This window comes from Castor canadensis, chromosome 11 (assembly GCF_047511655.1).
Source record: "Castor canadensis chromosome 11, mCasCan1.hap1v2, whole genome shotgun sequence".
Lineage (NCBI taxonomy): Eukaryota > Metazoa > Chordata > Mammalia > Rodentia > Castoridae > Castor > Castor canadensis.
Genome location: NC_133396.1, coordinates 26,763,253 through 26,784,501, shown reverse-complemented (window position 1 = coordinate 26,784,501; position 21,249 = coordinate 26,763,253). Strand labels below are relative to the sequence as shown.

Here is a 21,249-nt window from a genome sequence, read left to right as displayed (position 1 = left end):
TCTGCCTGTTCCTCACTGAGAACCTCAGGCCCCAGAGGAAAAGTGACTGATTGACTTCGTCATCTCAGGGAATGGTGACAGTGGTGACTGGTCGGTCAGTGGGGGGATGGAGAGCCAGAGTCAGAAGCGTGGAGCAAACTGGGTACCTGAACACAGGGAGACAGGAAGATGACAGCTGTTCCCCCTCTCATTCAAATTCTGATGGCCCAAACCACAAAAGAATGAGAGGCCTATGTTCTGTGTCCTTTGTCCCTCCCTTGGTCTACAGAGAGATAGACACATCTGCAGAGACCACACTGTGGCTGTCATTAAGTATTTCTGCTTTCTAATTATGGCCTTTAATAATTCATCATTAGCACTTCTACCACATTAGGACTGTGTAAAAAGAAATTAATAGAGAATAATAAATTATAGCATATAAATGAAGACTTACTCATATACAAATTGTCCAGCATTGTGTGGTGCCCATTCATGGACTTATCAATGCAGTGACTGCTTGGTGACATCTGCCTGCCTGATCTACTGCCCAAGACCTCTGGTCCTGGGTCTCTGAACGTCTAGGCTCCATCTCTATCCACCCCTGTGGAGATCTAGAATTATCCTAAGCTCAGCATTCAAGGTTCTACCTCATCACTGTCCACCTGTCCAGACTCACTGTCTCCTCCACATCTCTTATCTGTCATAACAGCCCCGAAGGGTAACTGCCATCCCCACATATGCACCCCACTTCCCACTTCATATACCTGATGTCCCTTCTCTCTGCCTACTCAACCCCCACCTTCCAGGCCAGGTTCAAATGTCTCATCAGCCCCCTTCCCCTGCCCAGCCCAGACTAAGCTCAGCCCACAGTTCCCAAAACTCCCAGCCCTCCACCTAGAGATGGTTACTGTGCCTTGTGGTCACGTTCCACCCTCAGGACAGAGGCCAGTGGTGCCACATAGGGCTGGAGAGACAAAAGAACAAAAAGATGAGATAAGCCACTGGGTTGGTGTGAGTGTGCATAGGTGTGGGCAAGTGTGAGAGGAAGGGTTAGTGACAACCAGCTCTGTGGGGGACCAGATGAAGGTGGCAACTCTAGGCCAATGCTTTCTGTGGTGCCAAGCAGTTCTGTATCTGTGCTGCCAGCCCTGCGCTGGCACTTGAAATGTGGCTAGTGTGACAGAGGAATGCAATTCTCACTTTTCCTATTGTAATTGATTTTAATAGCCACATTTGGTTAGTGGCAGCACAGCTCTAGGCAAGAATGAGAATGCCTCTTGCTACATATACGCGAGTGTACCCATGGGTCCATGCACCTTGTACGTGGGCTGTGGAGGTGGCAGGCCTGTTGCAGTACCACACCATGTGGTTCTGTGTCTGTATCATGTGGTACAAGGCCAATGTGTGGTTTCAGTGCAAGCACAGGACTGGAGGGGAGGGGGACAAAGGAGCCATTGTACCACACTCCCAACCCAAATCCTCGTTTCCACTGACATCACAGCTACCATAAATACAGCTGCCAGTCCCTGAGACCCTCACTGTCCCCTGCTCAGTGACACAGGGCTGCTTCCAGTGCTGCTCTGAGGGACTCGCCTTTGTCTTTGTGGAATTAGGTTCGTATGGCTGATTTTTCAGTCAAATAGAGACAAGAAATTTTAGAACTGGAAGAGCTTTGTTTGGATTTTTCACTCTTGCTGCTCTCTCAGAATCCTGGTCCCTTTGGGGACCTGAGCCCGTCTATCTCCTGGCAAGATTTGTTATATCCAGAATATGGTGAGTTTTCCCTCCTTTATTTTAGCCTCTTAACCCTCAGGTTTCCAGGTGTTGAGACATCCCCTAGAAAGACAGAGCTGGATGAGGAGCAAGAGCCAAGAACACTTCCAGCTGGAGCATGGGGGCCTTGGTGTGAGGGGGACAAGGGGGTTGTATGTGGAACGTGCAGGTGCGTGGGACTGTAAGCGGAACTATGTAGGCTGCTCACAAAACCACACTGGGAGGCCTGCATGATGGCCGAGGGAGTGAGGCAGGTTCCTCTGAGAGGTCCTCACATAGGTGAGGGGGCTTGGGTAGATGACAATGTACTCACTCTGTGCTCACCCACCCCAAGGTGTCTGTTTGCAGGTGCCCAACACACATATGAGCGTATGTATGTGGGAGGCAGCTTCCACACACAGGGACAGTGGAAGAGACCTGTATGAGGTGTAACAGGGCATGGTCTGTGGTGTTTGAAACACATGTGTCCATAGGCATAGGAGGATAGGAGGATCTGTTGGTGTGAATGTCAGAGATGAGCAGGGAGGTTTGTGGAAAGCTTAGGAGAGGCTGGATGTGGAAGGAGACCACCACCCAGAAATCCCCATACCAGTGGGAGCCCTGGTGCTGGATTAAGTCTCTGTTCCTTCCTGAGTGTGAGCTCCAGAAGGTACCCAGTTGTCCTGGGGACATGTCCACACCCCAGGAGGTAAGACCGTAGAAGAAGGCTAGCCTTGCTGGAAGGGCGATGGACCCTGACACACACACACACACACACACACACACACACACACACACACAGACACACACACAAACACACACACACACACACACACAAAGTTCAATATTGTGCAGAGGATGTACAAGGCCAGGTCAAGAGAGAAGTAGATTTGGTATGTGTGAGTGCTGGCCAAAGTGGGAATTCCCCTGCCTAAGATGGTGGAGAAATTGAGAAGGAGGACAGTTGAAAGAGGAGAACCGAGAAGAGAGAAAGAGGAAGAGGAAGATGGATCCATGAGGGGGACCAAAGCATGTTTTAGAGCAAGGTAGCTACATATTCAAGTTCAAGGGCAAACTCTTCCGTTTCACAGAACCTCTTAGATGCAAGCAGGAGGCCTGGGTGAGTTGGCGTGTTCTGTGGAAAGTAAGGAAAGGGGTGAGTTCTGGGTCAGTGAGACTCTGGAGTGGAGATACAGAAAGAGCCACAAAACTGGCAGTGCCCCATAAAAATAGAGTGTGAGCCATGTATACAGCTCCTCATTCTCTGACAGCCATGTAGAGGAGAGGGAAATAAAAAGTCAAAACAAATTTTAACAATGTCTTTTATTTCACCTAATATACTTCCAAATATCATTTCAGCCTTACACTTACAGCAAATCTTGATTTGGACCAGCTGCATTTCAGGTTCTTGATGGTCCCATGTGACCAGGGGCTGCCTGCTGAACATTTATGTAGCACAGCTATGCCAAAGAGCATGCGAACTTGAGCCTGCACCCTAAATTCACACAGAGAAATTGAACTGTTCCTAAGACTTCAATGGAAATGGAATCCATCTAGTCTGGATCTTGGGGGCAGGGAGACCCCATGAACCTCTCATCTTGGGGAGTTCATGCGAGTGCTTGTGTATAAGTGCTTGTGTTCCTATTCCTGGGAGAGGCTGGCATGCCCAGCCTTCACAAATTCTCACCACAACCCCAAGGCAGGGATGACTATCACTTTATGCCAAACCAACTCTCAACTGGTTCAGGCAACCCTGATAACATAAGAACCATGATTCAAGTTTCATCTGGGCAAGTCTGCCTCTGGAACTGAGACCAGCTGGAAGTGGTGCCCTGTGTCCCCAGGTCTGACCAATTGAAGGTGGTGAGGAAGTGTCTGGAGAGTCAGGCCACACATGAGAGCTGTGTTTAGGATGAAGGTGGAAGCTATACATCAGGCCACCAGGGCAAGGCCATCAATGGGACTGGAGGGGATCAGGGTTGAATTGGGGTAGAGGTAGGGTTTCAGGACACCACAACCTTTGTCAGGGATTGTGGGGAGCAGGGAGTAACTGTTGGGGTTGTTTCCTAGGGGGATAAGTTTGTCTGTGTTCTCCCTGTATGCGGCTGGGCAGCTGGGCATTCGAGTGTGTATGACCAGGCACAGCTCTGTGTTCTCTGAAGTCACGCCACCCTCCCAGCTACTTGTCTGGGCCACTTCCTCTCAGGCAGGCAGCCAGGCTCCTGTGTGCTCCTTGGAGCTGAGCAGGGAGGAAAGCACTGCCAAGGATCCAAAGCAAGGCGGAGAAGCAGAGGGAAGGAAGAAGTGGCCTTGTACTCTCCCGTCACAGGCCAGCACAGGAAGAGCCAGCAGGAGACTAAGGTTGCCTGAAGAGGGACAGAGATGAGGGCGCCAGCGGGCCCCTCCTCAAGGGGCCAGGGACCCAGGGCAGCCAGCCAGGCAGCAGGCTGACTGCTCTAGCCTCCAATCTGAGCAGTTGATGCACCCCAGGAGAAAAGAAGAAACAGTGAATGAGAAATCAGCGACACCTGTCTGTTTGTCAGCAAAAAGCCTGTTTGGTTAGGGGCTGGGCACTAAAGAGACATTTCCTTAATACCTGTCCATGTCAGCACTGTGCTTCTGCCAACTCAATATATGCTTATGGACTCAATGCATTAACTAACTAGCTAACAGCTATGAAGCACCCAGCACAGGAGAGCACCAGAAGCTAGTATAGAGCATTGCTTCGGCAATGGCCTTGCTCAGCCTTTTGCCCAGAGAGGAAAAGCAATCTGCTTAACAAACTTAGTAAACCCAGACAGACAGCAGTCAATCCTTCAGGTGTCTCTCCGGAATAGCTTTCCCCAGCACCTTACGTATGCAGGCGCTGCGCCTTCCAGCGCAGACAGAATCTTGCTTTCCACTGTGGGAAGAGGACTTGGAACGCCTGAGCCTGGACAGCAAGGAGGAGAGCAAGGAGGGCTTTGAAGTGGCATTGGAGGTCATGGGGCCAGGGAAGGCCTCTGTGAGGATGTCCTGTTAGGGCATAGACAAAACTGCAAAAAGGGGGAAGTTGTGTGGATTTGGGGAACTGTTGGCTCCCAGCAAAGGAAAAAAGGAGTGAAGAGGGTGAAGATCCCTAGTTTGGATTCTCTTGGAGATGCCATCTGGGCCACGTGTCCTCTGCTATCCCTCTTCCATAGAATCCTCTCTCAGGCTTAGTCTCCACCTGTCCCATGCAGGAGTGGTAATATGTGGGACTGCATGTGACTCAGAGGGCAGTGAGCAGGGGCAAAGCCAGCCAACTTTGGTGTAATCACCTGGCAAAACAACCTCTGGCAGTGCTGAGCTCTCCGGGGCACATGGGGACAAGCCACGCTGGCGACACTCAGTTCAACAAACTCCTTAGGCAGGCAGATCCTCTGGATCTCTGCCCTGTCTTTGGAGGAGCCTCCAGGAGGTAAGCGAGTGTTTACTCAGGCCTTCTAACCTCTCTCCAGTTCTAGATTGGCTTCTCTGCCAACATGGCATACAAAGGGACTCACTCTCCAGAGGATCTCAGCAGGTAAGGTCCTGGGTCCTCTACCTTGTGAACCTCTAACCCTCCAGAAGGCAGTGTGAGGTAGGCATGTCAGGCTCCAGTCCAAGCTCTGCACCCACTTGCTCTGTACCTTGGATAGTTGCTTACTCTCCATAGGCCTGTTTCCTTGTCTATAAAGTCGGGATGAGGATCTAGTCATCCCTCACTGTCAGGTTCATGTGAGGGCTGCATACAGCAGGCTCTTCCCTCTTCCAGAGAATTTGAGAAGATAGCAAAATGCCATGAGTCCAAGGGCAAGCTGGCAGCCCCTTCTGCAAAAGGGGAAATGGAGGCAGTGAGAACTGCATGGAGGCTGCTGAGAGGAAGGCGCTGGCAGCAATGAATAAGGAGAGCAGCAGGTATTTATTCTGGGGTCCTGACTCCAAACACCCTCATCCCTCCCGCCCCATCCCTCTGCTTGTTCAGTGTCTGAGGTCCGAATGGTTCAGGAGCCAGAACCCACTGGTGGATTGTGGCCATGGGTCAGCAGTTCTCTGGATGGAGAGGCTGGGTCTGGAACTAGAACAGAGTGGAAGGGCAGAGGGGAGAACTGAGGGGGCAGATCCTGCTGTTCCTGCCTTCCCCCACCCTGCCCCTCTGGCCCCAAGAGCTTAGCAGTGGGAGACATAACCCTAGCACTGCTGAGCACCCCTCCACACCACCACACAGCTGCCTTACAGGGCAGGGCAGGCCAGCATGCCCTTTCCTGACTTCCCCCGTAGATGGAGGCTACCTATTTCCAGAAATGAGGCTGGCACTGTCCATCAGGACCCACCTGGCAGAGCCCTCAATGTTGATCCAGGATGAGAGGCACCTGGGCGCTGTCCACACAGGGAGGCAGCCGCTCACCCGTGCGTACATTGAACATGGGTAGAGTGGAGAGAGGCCGGGGCACCTCGCGGCTGGCTGCCATCTGCCGCAGCTCCTCTGTGTTTCCATGAATGGTGCAGTGGTGAGCCATCTGGATGCTGGAGGCACAAGGCGAGGGGTCAGCAGCTCCCAGAACCATCACCCAGGGTCTGGCCTCTGAGCCACCCTACAGTCTGCTCCACCAGCTTTGTGTGTGTGCCCGTGTGCGTGTGAGTGTGTGTGTGTTGGGGGTACTCAAACATACCATAAGGAAGCAGAGAACAAACAGAAACTCTCATGGTGCCTGCTTATTCTCAGTGACTGAGACAGGCTTGGGGTTCAGACAGCCTGGATTCAAACCTGTATGTTCTGAGCAAGTTGCTTAACTACTTTGGACCTCGTTTTCCCCAACTGTGGGGATAATCATGACTACCATCCTAGATGGGTGTGAAGATTAAGTGAAAAAAATGTGGCTTGCAGTTTAGAACAGCAGTCAGCCAGGTTAAGAGCTCCTGAAATACTAAGACGTGTGCAGAGACCAGCATTTACTGGGCTTTAGACTCTGTTTTCTTTCTTTTGCAGTGCTGGAGTTTGAACTCAGGGCCTCACATTTGCTAGGCAGGTGCTGTACCACTTGAACCACTCCACAGCCTAGATTCTGTTTCTCTATTCTGATGCTCCTCTTGGTCCATTCTAGCACTCAGCTCTGTCCCTCAATATCGACTCGAAGCCCTGATTTTGCCTTTCCTCCCTGTCCATATATCAGTATGGTGAACCTACTTTCTCCTTGACCTTCTCTCATCTCCTAGCTTTTTCCCAAACTGTCTCCCCTTCCAGCAACACCCTCCCCATGCCCTGCCAAGCTCTGGACACCTCATCATTTGGCTCCTTGGCCTGCCCTCTGCTGCCTTTGAATTCTGACTCTCCTCATATAGACTCTTGTCTCCTGTCTCTGTTTCAGACCAGAACTCCTGGAGACCAGCACGGAGCTCCACCCTCAAGCAGCCTTGAAATCCCAGTGTCCTGAGTGGCTACACCCTTCAGAAAGTCTTTCCTAAACTCTAGCTCTAGGTCCTCTTCAGGAGGCTCAGTCTATTCTCATGTGACATTCTCATGGACTTGCTCCAGGGTTGTCCAGGGGAAAACTTGAGTTCCTTCAGAGCAACAAGATAGCACAGTAATTAAGCATGAGGACTTGCTTTGGGTTTGAATCTGGACTCTCTTGCTTACTGCTCTGTGACCTTGAGAAAATTACTTAATCTCTCTGTGCTTCAGTTTCCTCACCTGTAATTCAGTTATGTGAATTAAATGGTTAATCTAGAAAAAGCACTTAAACCATCTCCTGGCCAAGCTTGCAGCCAGCAGTAGTTATTATTATAGAATGCTACAACATCATCAATGTCGTTTTACTACAGCAAGCCCACCAATGAACTTGGCCTCTAGGAAAGGTGTTTTCAAGCCCCATTTGCACAAACCCACCAATATTTATGGGCCATGCTAGTGACATTTTCCCAGACTACCTGGTTGCCAGGTCAGACAGAGCAGGAACTTTTTCTTATAAACAATAGGAATTAGTTTTCTTAAGGAGGCTAGGGTCCTGGGCAGGCTGAAGCCACCCTACTTGCCACTGGGCAGGCTGAAGCCATCCTACTTGCCACTCCATTCCAATCAAATGGGGGAGGTGGCCCCCACCTGTGTCCGGGCCCAGTTAAAGCCCGAGAGGTTAGACTACAGAAAGACATCCAGCTTTGTGAAGAATGGGCCACACTCCTCTGGGGGAGTGGGACCGAGCACTGTCTAGCCAGGGGAAGAAGCAGTCATTGTCTAAGGCCAGGGGAGGGTCAAGATGAGCTCTTGAATCTGGAATTTAGCAAACTGGGTTGTTCAAAACACAATTTTCCATTCCCCAGCAAGACTCAGTCTTCCGGGGAGTCTGAGGGGAAGGAGCAAGAAAGCTATGGATGCTGAGTGGAGTCAGCCGGGCAGGTGATACCCCCTCAGGAGGAAGACCCTGGGCCCACATCCGGGTCTTATTACTCTGGCAACATACAGGTGGAAAAAGTGTTCTGAGGATGTTTTTCCAGGAGAAGAATAGATGCCAAACTCCAAGGTGCCTTTCTCACAGGCTTTCCACACCAGCACTTGGGCAAATGGAAGAGCAGAGAGGCATTCCTACACACGAGTACACTCACGCACATAGGCATGCATGCATGGCCCAAGGTCTCACCCACATCCACTCCACCATGACACACAGGATAGTGTCACTGAGGCCTGGAGGAACTCGAGACCAGTAAAATCATACAGGTGAAAAGCAGGCAGCAGAATCACAACTTGTGGCTAATTTGAAAAATGACTGACGTTGAAGGCTGGAGATGTAGCTCAGGGGTAGAGCACTTATCTAGCATGCTTGAGGCCCTGGGTTCTATCCCTAGCACAGCAAATAATAATGGAAATAATAATAACGACATTAATAATAATAATAAACATGGCATTGACCAAAGCAGAACCATTGAATTTTATAGGAAACCCAAACCAACGAAGGTGCATGGCAAAATTGGTTACTGACTCCAAATTGATGGGAGAAGCAGATTTTCCTGAAATTATTGGGGCTACAGAATTGACCCAGGAAAGATGGAAGTGGAGAAAATACTGGTCACAGACAAAATTCCCAATGGCAATGGATGCAACTGATCAAATTTGATCCAGTCCCCCCACGCCATTAATAAAATTCTCCTTGTGAAATTTATGTGGAAATTCTCCTTGTGAAATTTATGTGGAAAGTATTGATCTTTATGAGAGGAGTCTATAAAATGAAATAAGAAATAAAAGTGAAGTCTTGTCATGCCTTTGTGGTTTGGGTTTTTTGTTTGTTTTTCTGGTGCTAGAGATGGAACCCAGTGCCTTACTTGTGCTAGGTGAGCACTCTACCACTAAGCTACATCCACAGCCCCTGTAACTGCTTTGTATAGAAAGTTAATTGACTTACATAGATCGAGGGATTTCAATTTTGTGTACTCTGGAAAGTATATTCCCCATAAAAATTATGTTAGTATAATTCTGATATTTAAAACATATACTTTAACCCAGAGGCCCAAAGGTTTAAAATTGAAGGCTAATTGCCCTGAAATTGGCTCAGGCACACGTGTTCACATGTGTGCACGTCCCATGTGGGTCCACCTTTCTAGCCCACACAGCCACAGCCTTCCTTTGCAGGGCACCTGGCACTCTGATGCCCGGTTTGGTAACTCCTGACTTCCCCTCCCAGGAGAGGAAACAATAAGGCCACTGTGACCCCCACAGGATTCTGGTGGCCTCACAATGGCCCCCTGAGGTCACTGCAGGATAACCTCACCACCCCCTGAATCCACAGCACAAGTCTGCTGAGGCCAACCATAGGGTGATCATCCTTGGTCCTCCCTCTGGCCACTCAGGGGAGGCGTGGGTCAGACCCCTACAAGGAAGCCTCTGAAGGAAACAGAAGCCAGGACGAAGCTCGCCCAACACCAAGAGTGACCAGTGGAGACTTCCAGCTGCCACCCTGGAGGTCCTGGCACCCAACTCTCTTCAGCTACCCCTGGGAGAGATGCAGAAAGACACTTCACCGGTGCCCCCGTCTATGCCCTTGGCCTCAAACACTGCCATGGGTGGAAGTTGGGAGGCCAGCGCATCAGGGGTCTCCAACAAGAGCGAGACTGGGCCTCGCACCTGCCCCAAAGCCTGTCCGAAGCCCAGCATGTCGAAGGTGATCCTGAGAACTGTGGCAGACAAGGGGGTGCACAGCCGTGTGTCCCTGGCTGTCATAAAGAAGGCCCTGACCACCACAGGTTATAACATGGCCCGTAACACCCGGCGTTTCAAGCGTGTGCTCCAAAAGCTGGTGGAGAAGGGCTTGCTCAAGCAGGTGACTGGCAAGAGGGCCACGGGCTCCTTCCGCCTGGGCAAGAAGCAGCCCTCCAAGTCCAGACTCAAGGCCAAGAGACGGCGGCAGCAGCGACGGCAGCGTGGGCAGCGCCAGTCTGGACAGTGCCAGTCTAGACAGCGCAGGTCACTACTGGGCTCCAGACAGAGCCGCAAGTGACTTTTCAAGAGAGTCCACAGGGTGGTCAAACGCCGCCGCCATTAATAAGGCAGGCCAGGCGAAGAGGCAGGGGTGACAAGCCTGCCACCGGCTCAGTGTGGTGAGAATAAAAGGAGCCCAACTTATTGTACATCTGCCTAGTAGAATCTTTGGGGTTCAGGGTGTGGGAGAGAAAGAGAGTTATGAAGGAGCAAGGAGAGAGGAGAGGTCATGGGTAGGGGGAAGCTAGGACAAATGAGAGTGAGATGGATTTGGGAAGGGATGGTAGAATTGAGCAGTTGGAGCTTCCCTGGCTCCCAGAGCCTGCCCAGAGCCAGGGCTCAGAGAACAAAGTGGTCCCCATCAACCTAGAGGACTCTGGCTTGTATCTCTGCTCATAGAGGTGGGAGGGTCCAATGTGACAGCCTAGGAAGTTCCCACCCAGCCCCCAGGTCTTCCTTACTCACTCAGAGGTGGCCAGGTCTCTCTTCAACCTGTGGAAAAGTGGGGGAGAAGGTTGGTTCCCCTCTGTTTTTGCCCCATTGCCTCCCCACGGTTCAGATGAGTGGGGAATTTGTGTTTTCTTATTCAGCATCCCCCTGGTGCTGGGCCAGGTAGGACTCAAGACTCTAGGTTCCTAGAAAAGCCCCCCTACTCCTCTTCCTCTTGAGAACCTCACTCCCTGAGAGGTCTGGGTTCCCACACAACACAAGTGCCACCCACTGGGGGTCCCCTCGTTGCCCTCCCTGCCCTCCATCCCCCACCCTCACCTTCCTTCCCTCCTGCAGCACATGATGTAGGCCAGCAGGAGGGTGAGCAGCAGAGCCACCAGAAGGGGCACCAGGAGGGTGACCAGGGCATCTGTCAGGAAGTCTCTGGTTGTAGCCTCAGTGGGTGGGCAGAAGAATGGGTCATGCTCCAGGATTCCATCACCTGGGGTGAACACCTCATCCAGGGGTTCTGGCACTGACTTATCCACCTGCACAGAGAGCCCATGGCTGACCCGGAAGAGGCTGGCTAGACACAGAGACCCCCAGGGAACATGGCAGAGGTTCAGGGAACACCCTACCTATTGCCCCATGCAACCACTGGGTCTCCTCCTTCCCTAGTTCATGTGACCTCCCAGGACAAAGACTGAATGAGGAGCCAGGAGAGGCTAATTCCAGGAGAAGCAGGACAGTACTATAATTAGTGCCAACTCTAGGGTCTGACTCCTGAGTCAGCTTAATGCTTTGCTGGGGTGACTTGCCTCTGCATGCCTCAGTTTCCTCAGCTGTAAAGTCAGAGTGACCATAGTATACCTGCCTCCTGCAATGATTGTGAGGATAAAACCTATTGAGGGTACTGTGCCCAGCACGTGGCAAATATTCAGGATATTATCAATGGCCAGGCCCTGACTGTGCAACCCTGCACTGTTGGTCAATTCCCAGGAGTAAAGCACACCTGAAATTCCCAGCCTGGGAGTCAGGCTCTCTGGGGACACTCAAAATACATAAGAGCTGTAGGGGGCCTCTTGGATTCTTAGCTTGGAAAACTACTAATCCTTATTGCAGGTGGGTTTGCTAAAGCAGACTGAGCTATTACACCCTGACCCTTTGTGGGGAAAGGGTTTGAGAACTGCACTGTAGAGTGTGATTGGTTGGTGTAGCTGTTGGGCTGAACAGATTGAGACACCAGGTCTATCTGATAATAGAGTGTGGATTGTAGACTCTGTCGCCCTCTTGTGGGAAAAGGAGAGAGAGAGAGAGAGAGAGAGAGAGAGAGAGAGAGAGACAGAGACAGAGACAGAGACAGAAATGACAGTCTAAGACTGGAGTGGAGTGGGAAGCAGTGGGGAAGGGAGGGAGGGGAGTTGATGAGAACCATGCCCCCACCCCCAGCCCTGGATTTAGGGCTGCTCCTCACCAGGGACACATTGCACCAGTCAACACGAAAGTGGGGTGCCAAGGTGTCATAGCAAGACAGAAGTGGAGGCTGGCCATGGGCACAGCGGGCATGGCTGTCAGGAGATGCCACCATCTTCAGGCAGGTAGAGAAGGGGAAGGCAGAACCCACCTTGATATATACCCTGGGTACAGATAGAAGCCACTATAAGCAGAGTGTGGGAGGGGCACTGGACACCACTCTGCCTGGGAGTGATGAAGCTATCCTGACGGTAAGGCAGGACACTCAGGGTGTGGTATGGGGAGATGGCTTGGAGTGGGGGTTAGGGGAGACAGGTGATAAACTGGGGCCTGGCAGGAGAGGTCACAGCCTCCTTCCCCTAGTTCTGGGGCCCCCAGATCACCCCAGTCTTTATGCTCTCAAGACTGTCCTTTGACATGTGGATGGATCTCCCATGTTCTCATGGATACCAGGAAGTACAGAGTCCAGAGTAACTAGGATTGGGCTCAAGAAGGACAAGGAGATGAGAGGATGGCTGGAGGGGGGTGGACAGTGGTGTGAAGCCGAGAGGAGGTGGACATAGTAAGTGTGTGCAGTGGCGGAAAAGCCCCACCAACAAGTTAGGGAGACTTCTGTTTGATGGCCACCTCCAGGGTTGCACACCTACCCTTCCTTACGACCTTCGATGGGAAGAGGGACACGACCCCCACGGTCCAGTGCTGAAGTGATGTTAAGCAGTTGGAGTTCCCCCGGCTCCCAGAGTCCCCCCAGGGCCGTTAGGAAGCGGTTGGCAGGTGTGGAGGGCAACACCTCCTCCACATCATGGCTGCGTACCAAGAACTCCACATGGTATGGCAGCTGGGGGCCTGGGGAAACCAGGTGGGCACTCAGCGGATCCCCCACCCCTTGCTCTGGCCCCCAGATCTTATCCAAGCCTCCCCAAAGCTCCTCACCTCATCCCCCACACTCCTTCTGTCCCCAGTACCCAATAAATTACAGGTCCCAAATGCCCTTCCCCATCATCCACAGCCCAGTGATCTGCCCAGGCCCCAAGGTCTGCAGGGCAGATAGTAACAGAGCCTGACACTAGAACTACAGTCCAGAGCACATTCCCTAAAAACTGTCAATGTCACATCTTCCCTGAATCTCTGCTCTTCAGGATCCCCTGCTCCTTGCTGCTTCCCAAGCCTCTCCCTTCCAGGAGAGGTCCCCCAAGACTAGCACTGGTGGGGAAGGGTGGGGCAGGAATGGAGGTACCTTCTGGGTCCTCAATCAGCAGCACCAGCCTCTGCCTAGTGGTATCAAAGGTGTTCCGATTGTAAGCTGTGATCTGAGGAGATGGGAAGAGGGTGGAGGGGTGGGGTTAAAAGGAAGCATGGTACAGTTGGCCCTGGCAGAGAGCACCTATACAAATTAGATCTATATAAATTATATGTAAGCGGACATGCATGAACACCCAATCCTGCTGGCAGGGCTGCTCCTAGGAGGCCATAGTGACCCACCCCTTGGAGGGGGCTCTAAGGGTCCCCGCTGGCACCTCAATGACTTGGCGCCCCCGATCTTCTGGGGTGGCGGTGCCATACAGGAAGCCAGGGTTGTAGGGGCTGCGCTGAGTATAGCGGAGCCACCGGGGCAGGTCAGGATGTCCCTGGAGGTGGGCATGGTAGGTGATGTGAACGGTGGGTGGGACAGCTGGTAGAAGAGAAGAAGGAATTAGAGGCTTACAGGAGCCTTGAGCCGGGCACACTCCAGCCTGCTCAGTGACCCATCAGGCCCCTCTCACCAACACGCTCTGGAAGGCTCAGGAAGGTGGCGTGATCCAAGGTGTGCACAAAGAAACGGCCCACAAGCGGGTATAGGGTGGTCTGCTGGAATTCGGTGCCTCCCAACCCTGCCAGGAGACCTGTAGGGACCCCCACAAGCCCCAAAGACACAGATAGCCTCAGTCCTGGCAGGGATGAGCTCCTTTCCTCACCAAGTCCCCTGTGCTCCTGTAAAGGCTTAAGAGAAGGGGGCTCCTTCACTGGCTCTGGGGAACCCCCCACCTGCCTTCCTTAATATACAGGGAGGATCAGAGCCTGCACTAAAGGTCAATAGGAGCCCAACAAAGCAGACCTGCCCAAGCTGCCCTCCCCCTAACTCTTAAGGCCAAATTTAGCCTGGGCCTGACAGAAGCAGTGTCCCAGACAGCCCATTAAAGGACGCACAGCCCTAGGACATCTCCACCCTTAGAATTCCCAGCCCCCACACTCCGGAGCCCAGTTCCCAGCTATTAGATCCTTGACTGCCTGGACATTAGCACCCTGAAGCCCTTTGAGCCCCTCCCTCACCACCCCACACCCCTCCCCTGAAGATGCCCCTTTCTTCCACCTCTTCACCCCATCCCACCTCTCACTCTGGGCCTCCTGGTGAAGAAGGCCCCAACTTACCCACCAGGAGAGGAATACATATTACAGCGGCTACCATGGCTGCCCAGCCTGGCCTATGCCTGTGAGTGACAGAGACAGGGGCAGGGAGGAGAGAGGGAGGAGTGACTGGGAGGTGTCCCAGAGCAGCTGGGGCACAGCCTTGGCCAGCTGGGCCCTCCCCTTTCCCCGCCCAGATGAGGCAGTGAATCTGGAGGGAACCCTACTCCCATACAGTGTCCCTCCAATCATCCCTTCCCGGTGGCCACATCACAGTGTGTGTGTGTGTGTGTGTGCCTCTAATCACTTGGGATTATAGGCATGCACCACCAGGCCCAGCTCCATAGTACGTTTTCTAAACTATCAACCTGACTACCTGGGCCCTCCCTTAAAACTTTGATGGCTTCCACTGATGAGTTCTCAGTTCATCCCCAGTTGATGGTTTTCTGACCATTCCTATCCCCAGCCTTCCTGTCTAGAATGCCCTCAGACACACACACACACACACACACACACACACACACACACACACACACACACACACACACACACCATGCCGGGCTCCTCCGGCTTCCTCTGCTCCTCTGTAGCTTAATATGTTCTCTTAGGTCTCCTAGCTTTTGTCCAAGCCAATCCTTCCCTGGAGTTCTCTTCCTGCTTTTGTCTTTCCCACCTCCTTTCTCCTTCTAGGCCAGTTGGGTGTTCCTTAGCCCTGCCCACATCCCTATGCCAACCCAGCCTCACAGATGGGGTGGTACACATGCTCTGGGTTCCTCAGAGAATCTTCCTATCCCTGCACCTGCACAGAGGGCACAGCATCGAGTAGATACAGGGAACTGTGTGATAGCTTCCTTAACAATGAACAGAGTGCCTGTTTCCCAAGCCTGAGCCCCAGGCTAAGCATCCCCCATGGGTAGATCCGGAAGGAGAGAGCCCCGGATGGGATCAGCCAGGAGGAGACAAGTGAGCAGCGGAGCTGCCTTCTCTGGTTCACACAGCTGGGAATAACTGCACAGGACGGGAGGCCTGCCAGCCTGGACAAGAGTCCCACCTTGACGCTTCCTGGAGATGTGGCCTTGAGTGACTCATGTGCCCTTTCTATGCCTCTGTTTCCACAATTACGAGTTGCATGAATAGTGCTCACCTCTTGGGGCCATTGTGAAGAGTCCACAGAATAATTATTGCAGCACATGCATACAGAGCACCTACCTCGTGCCAGGCTGAAGATGCAGGATGCATGCGGCTTGCATGTTAGTGGGTAGGGGCAGCTGACCTGCCTGTCTCTGTGCCGAAGAGCTGACGTATACTTATGTATATCAACCTATTCCATACACATAGCAGTTCCATGAGGCAGATATGACTGTCGTCCCCATTTCCCAGATGATAACCCTGAGCACGGGTTTATGACTTCTCCAAACCATGCTGCTGATGAGTTCATTGCATCTAAAAGTGTGTAGCCCACACGTTGCTCAATAACAGCCATTGATGAACTTGCTTGTGAGCACCACAGCCCTTCCCCCACACACACACCTGTCGAAGGCCGTGGGTCCAGGTATGAAGGGGGTAGATGCCCTTCTCTCTCAGAGCCTCCCACTCAGAGGGGCTTTCTCCCCAGGTACCCTGAGGAAGAGGTGGGGCTCCAGGGCCATCAGCATTTTACAGTCTCTGCTGTCTTTGTGAACAACCATGGGTCTTATGCTGAGGGTGCAGCCCACCTCACCCCACAACTAAACACCTGGGCAAAAGCATGTGGGATCAGGGATCAGGATCATGGGTCAGGCTGAGAGTGTGGGCCTGCAGATGGGATAACTGGCAGGCAGCTTACTTAGTTCTTGTTCCTTCCTCTCTCTCTCCCCACCTGACCACCCCACATCTCCTTGAAGAGCCACCAAATTCCAGAGTCAGCATCTATGGGGCCTCTCAGGCAGGTGCTTGTCCCTAATTCACCTTCTCAGAAATGGAGAAGAAAAGAAGAGAGGTTTTGGAGGTAGAAGGAGAACTGAAGGCCCTGGAAGTAGGTGGAGGTGCAGAGCAAGCAGCTGCCCAGGCCCAGCCCCTGAGGTTCTCCATGTGACTCCCTGCATCCCCTGCTGCCTCCTCTGCTATTTTTGGAGCCACCTACTCACATCCTCAGCCATCTGAAGGCCACAGTGCCTGTGCCCAGTGTCATGAGGCCCATAATGTCACCAGGCCCACCTCAATGGAAAAGACACAGCTACTTCCCCTCTGATCCTCTCCCAAAAACCATCCCCATTCAGGAGAGCCAGGGACTGTCCCAGGAGCCAGCTGGAGTCCCTGAAAGTATCCTCAGGCTCTTGGTCACCAAAGGATGGTCCCTGCCTGAGAGCTGTGTGTGTTACAACCTGTGCTGTAACACACAGCACTTCTGTCTCTTGGGACCTAGGGCTTTGGGAGGAGGGGTTCACAGGACCCTTAAACTTCCTATTCTTGAAACTGTTGAAATATATACAGAATAATATAATGAGGCCCTATGTATCTATCACTCAGCTTCAACAACGATCAACTCCTGGTCACACTAGTGTGATCTAGGCTCTCCCAATCTCCCTCCCTCATTTAATTTCATCTGTCAGTGTCTCAGTGACTTGCCTCACTGAGTCAATTGTCCCTTCCTCTCTCTCCCAACTCCACATCTCACTGGAGAGCCACCAAATTCCAGAGTCAGCATCCTCAGGGGCTCTCAGGCAGCTGTTTGTCCCCTAATCACCTTGGCATCTCTCAGCCGTCTCAGAGATAAAGGAGAGAAGAAGGGACTCTTGAATCAATGACTTGATGACTCTTTTTTAATATAATCACAAAGCACAATCAATTATTAACATCATCACTAATTCTTCAGTATCAAACTTCCTGTATTCAAATGTCCAATTTCTGCCGGGCGGGTGGCTGGTGACTCATGCATGTAATCCTAGCTACTTGGGAGGCTGAAATCAGAAGGACAGAGGTTTGAGCCATTGGAGGCCAGCCTGGGCACATAGTTCTAGAGTGAGTCCTCTGTCTCTGAAATAATCAAGCAAAATGGACTGGAGGTGTGGTAGAGCCCCTACTTTGCAAGTAGGAAGCCCTGAGTTCAAACCCCAGTCCTGTCCCACCCCCCAGAAACAAAGAAAAAGAAACCTTCTGGGTTCTTTTTTTGGGGGGATGGTACTGGGGTTTGAACTCAGAGCTTCATACTTGCAAGGCAGGTCCTCCAAGTTTTGAACCATGTCCCCAGCCCGAATTTCAATTTCCTTTTTCCTTCCTTCCATCTTCCTTCCTTCCACCCTCTTTTCTTTCTTTTCTTAAGAAATAGAAGTCTAGTTCTGTGGTTCAAGTGGTGGAGCACCTGCCTAGCAAGTACAAGGCCCTGAGTTCAAACCCCAGAACTACCAAAATAAAAAATAAAATAAAATTTTTCTTTCTCTACAAATACAACAGAGATGGTCACACGAGTATAGTTGAAAGAAAAGAAATATTTAAAATAAAATTAAAAAAATGGAACCAGGCACTGTTGTCCTGCCTATAATCCTAGCTACTTGAGAGACTGAGATCTGGAAGATCAAAGTTCAAGGCCAGCCTGAGCAAGTAATTCGTGAACGCCCATCTCCAAAAAGAACCAGAGCAAAATGGACTGGAGGCATGGTAGAGCACTTGAGTTCAAACCCTAGTCCCATCAAAAAAGAAAAAAATTAATAAAATGGAGTCTCACTATGTTGTCCTCCAATTCTTGAGCTCAAGTTATCCTCCTATCTCAGCCTCTAGAGTACTTCCTTCTCTTCCTCCCTCCCTCCCATCCTTCTTTTCTCTAGTTCTCTTCTTCCTTGAAGGACTCAGATCAGTTGGGCAGTTTTCCACAGTCTATATTTGCTGGCTGCATTTCACTGGTGTTCTTTAACATGTTCCTCTGACACAGGCACTTTCTGTACATTGTAATATTCTGTAGATTGTTGTAAGAGCTAAAGTCCGGGTCAGGTTTAGGTTCAATTTTCTCTAGCAAGACCACTTTTACGTGGTAGTGGTGTTCTTCCATCCAGAGGCATATTACATGCCATCAGCTTTGATAGTTTTTGTTTTGAAAAATGGTGACATTTTAATTCCATCACTTCTTTCTTTATTAGCTGAAATACTTCCAGATAGAGAACCTGCTCTTCACTATGCCACGTGGCACAGTTCATATAGGAAAGGAAAATTAAATGTTAGATTCTTTTCCTGTATTTACCAGTTTCAAACTAATGGGTTGAGAGCTGGAGGGGTGGCTCAAGTGATAGATTTCATGTGGTCCTGAGTTCAAACTCCAGACCTACTAAAAAAGAAAAAGGAAAAGAGGGTGAGAGGAGGGGTTAAGAAAGAATAAAATATAGACAAGGTGAATCTGATCAAAATACATTATATGCCTATATGTAAATAACACAATGAAGCCCCTTTGTACAATTAATTCATGCTAATAAAAACTTTTAAAAAAATAAATTAAACAAGTAATGGACTGGTTCCTTAGCATCCAGTGACCAATTCAATTAACACCTTTTTTTCCAATATTATGAATTTATGGTTTAAACATACTTGATTGCTTCAATCCATTGCAGCTAGCATCCCTCCTGGTGTTCACATCCCATCGTTAGCTCCTGATTTAGTCCTCATCAGTTGGAGCCAGGAGACTGTAGAATCAGATCTCTGCATCTCAGCGTTGTCCTTGCAAGCTCAGCCGGAGCTTCCAACGCTTCTGCTTCACTCCTGCGACCCTCTACTGCCTTTGGGTAGCTAGATCTCTGTCTTCGCTTCTCTGCCATCCGCAGCCATCTCCCCAGCTTCCTACCTCTTCCCATACCGGTGAACGTTTGCTGAATGAATGCATGCATGCATTCATGCATCAATTATCTCCCCAACTCAGTCTCATTCCACTCCAGTCTCCATGAATCTGTCTCCCTAAGTCTCTTGATCTGAGGGCCATATTTCCTTTATCTGCTCCTAAAACAGGGGATTATACTTTGTCATGAGGGACAAAGGAAAGACATCTTCGTCTTTGTGATCTGATTCATCTGCCCCCAGACTCCACCCCCATCTTTCTCCCCCACGCCCTTCGCCGCGCACAGCCCAACAAAAGAGTGCGACTCGGACGATCAACCACCAGAGGGCGCAATCGCCGGCTCCATTCCGGGTCTGCGCCTGCGCGATTTGGGGGCGGAGCAGGGAGCCAGGAGGCTGGAGGGCAGCGTGCGCCCTCCGGGATGCGGAACTGCGGGCCTGCGTGCCGAGCGGGGGGTGAGAAGGGCGACGCAGGGCACCCAAGGCCACCGTGCTTTGTCGTCTTCCTCTCCCCTGTCCTGAGGATTTGCTTCCTTAGGGGTGGAGGACCCGCAGGGAGGCTAGGGGTTGAACATACAATCTCTCCCCCACTCACCCATCGTCTGTCAATCCTCCGACTTCCCAGGACCTTCCCCCAACCCCGCAGACATGTTGGGGTGCCAGCCGAAAGACCTGGGTCTACCCAGAATCTCCCCCCTCTCCGTTTTATTAGGCGGAGGTTTGAACCTATGACTGCCCAAATCCATCAGACCTGAGTTGAACAATGCCAGACTACTCCTGGCCAAACTTTTTAGGAGAAACAGAAGGGGAAGGAGGGTGTCCGAGGTGACGAGATCATTTCCCCTGAGACTCACCCTCTCTGTAAAGTAGGGGCACGAAGGATCAATGATCATGGAAACGAAAGTGCTTTGTAAACTGTGAGGCTCTGGAGAAAGTAAGGGCTCCTTTATGTATTTATAACTGACGATGCAAAGCAATAGCTTCTCAGGACCAGCCCACCAGCAGGGCCTGAGAACTGGGAGAGGTCAGATTTAGAAGCCACCACTAGCTGATAAAAGGATTAGGAACATAAAAGAAACAGAAATCTCTGACATCTTTTGTAGACTGTATGGCTATTTATAGAGAAAATCCAAGAGGGCCCACTGCTGAGTGTTAATAACACTCAGCAAGGTGACTAGACGAAGATCAGCATGGAAATAACAAATAAAACCCAAAATTCCATAGTGTTTCTACACACTAGCAGTAATTATTAGACGTTATATACATAAATGTTTTGTTGTCATGGTTTTGGTGGTACTGGGGTTTGAACTCAGGGCCTAGCACTTGCTAGGCAGGCCCTCTACCAGTGGAATCATTCCCCCAGCTTTTTTTTTTTTTTTTGCTACTTTTTGGATTAGGTCTCTCACTTTTTTCCTCAGACTCAGACTCTGATCCTCCTACTCATGCCTCCTGTGTAGCTGGAATTACAGGCTTGACCTACCCCACCTGCCCCTATCATGTTTGTGTGTGACACAGTCTTGCTGTGTAGCCCAGGCTGGCCTCAAACGCTCCATCCTCCTGCCTCAGCCTCCCAAGTGTTGGGATTACAAGTGTGAACCGCCATACCTGGCTTAGAAATTACATCTTTTAAAAAATAAACCATTCATAGTAAAATTTAAATTGTAGAAAATCCAGAAAAAAAGTAAAGACATTTCAAGACATTTATGAATTAAGTATGTTTATAATCTAAACATTATTATAGTCTAAAGGAGTAGATGGGTTGAGTTCAAGGATGAGAAACTTCAATGTCATTCTCGAAGATGATTCTCTCCACATTAATCTGTCCATCAATGCATGACCAATAAATCTCCCAACAGGAGCTAGGCAAACTCACTCTAAACTTCATAGAGAGGGCCAAGAAAAAGCTAGACATTTCTGAAGAAGAATAAGGAAGAGGACCTTCCCCTAACAGATACCAAGACTTTTTT

The 21,249-nt window shown here is 50.8% G+C and overlaps 2 protein-coding genes and 1 long non-coding RNA gene across 3 annotated transcripts; 1 reads left to right on the top strand and 2 right to left on the bottom strand.

Annotated features, from left to right (window-relative positions):
- Nucleotides 1-5,510: 5,510 nt before the first annotated feature.
- Nucleotides 5,511-10,329, top strand: LOC109691406 (histone H1.9-like). The gene is made up of 2 exons (XM_020171383.2): nt 5,511-5,649; nt 7,101-10,329. The coding sequence occupies exon 2, from the start codon at nt 9,723-9,725 to the stop codon at nt 10,215-10,217; it is 495 nt and encodes a 164-aa protein (XP_020026972.2). The 5' UTR covers nt 5,511-5,649; nt 7,101-9,722; the 3' UTR covers nt 10,218-10,329.
- Sgca (sarcoglycan alpha) lies at nt 5,634-14,621 on the bottom strand. The gene is made up of 10 exons (XM_020171381.2): nt 14,510-14,621; nt 13,864-13,983; nt 13,618-13,772; nt 13,338-13,410; nt 12,748-12,946; nt 12,102-12,264; nt 10,967-11,175; nt 10,664-10,690; nt 6,066-6,258; nt 5,634-5,809 (listed from the first exon to the last, which is right to left on the bottom strand). Exons 1-9 carry the CDS (start codon nt 14,544-14,546, stop codon nt 6,078-6,080), a joined length of 1,164 nt encoding a protein of 387 aa, XP_020026970.2. The 5' UTR covers nt 14,547-14,621; the 3' UTR covers nt 5,634-5,809; nt 6,066-6,077.
- Nucleotides 14,622-17,264: 2,643 nt separating this feature from the next.
- LOC141413752 (uncharacterized) lies at nt 17,265-19,541 on the bottom strand. The gene is made up of 2 exons (XR_012438625.1): nt 19,040-19,541; nt 17,265-18,782 (listed from the first exon to the last, which is right to left on the bottom strand). It is a non-coding gene; the product is annotated as an uncharacterized lncRNA (long non-coding RNA).
- Between the last annotated feature and the right edge of the window lie 1,708 nt (nt 19,542-21,249).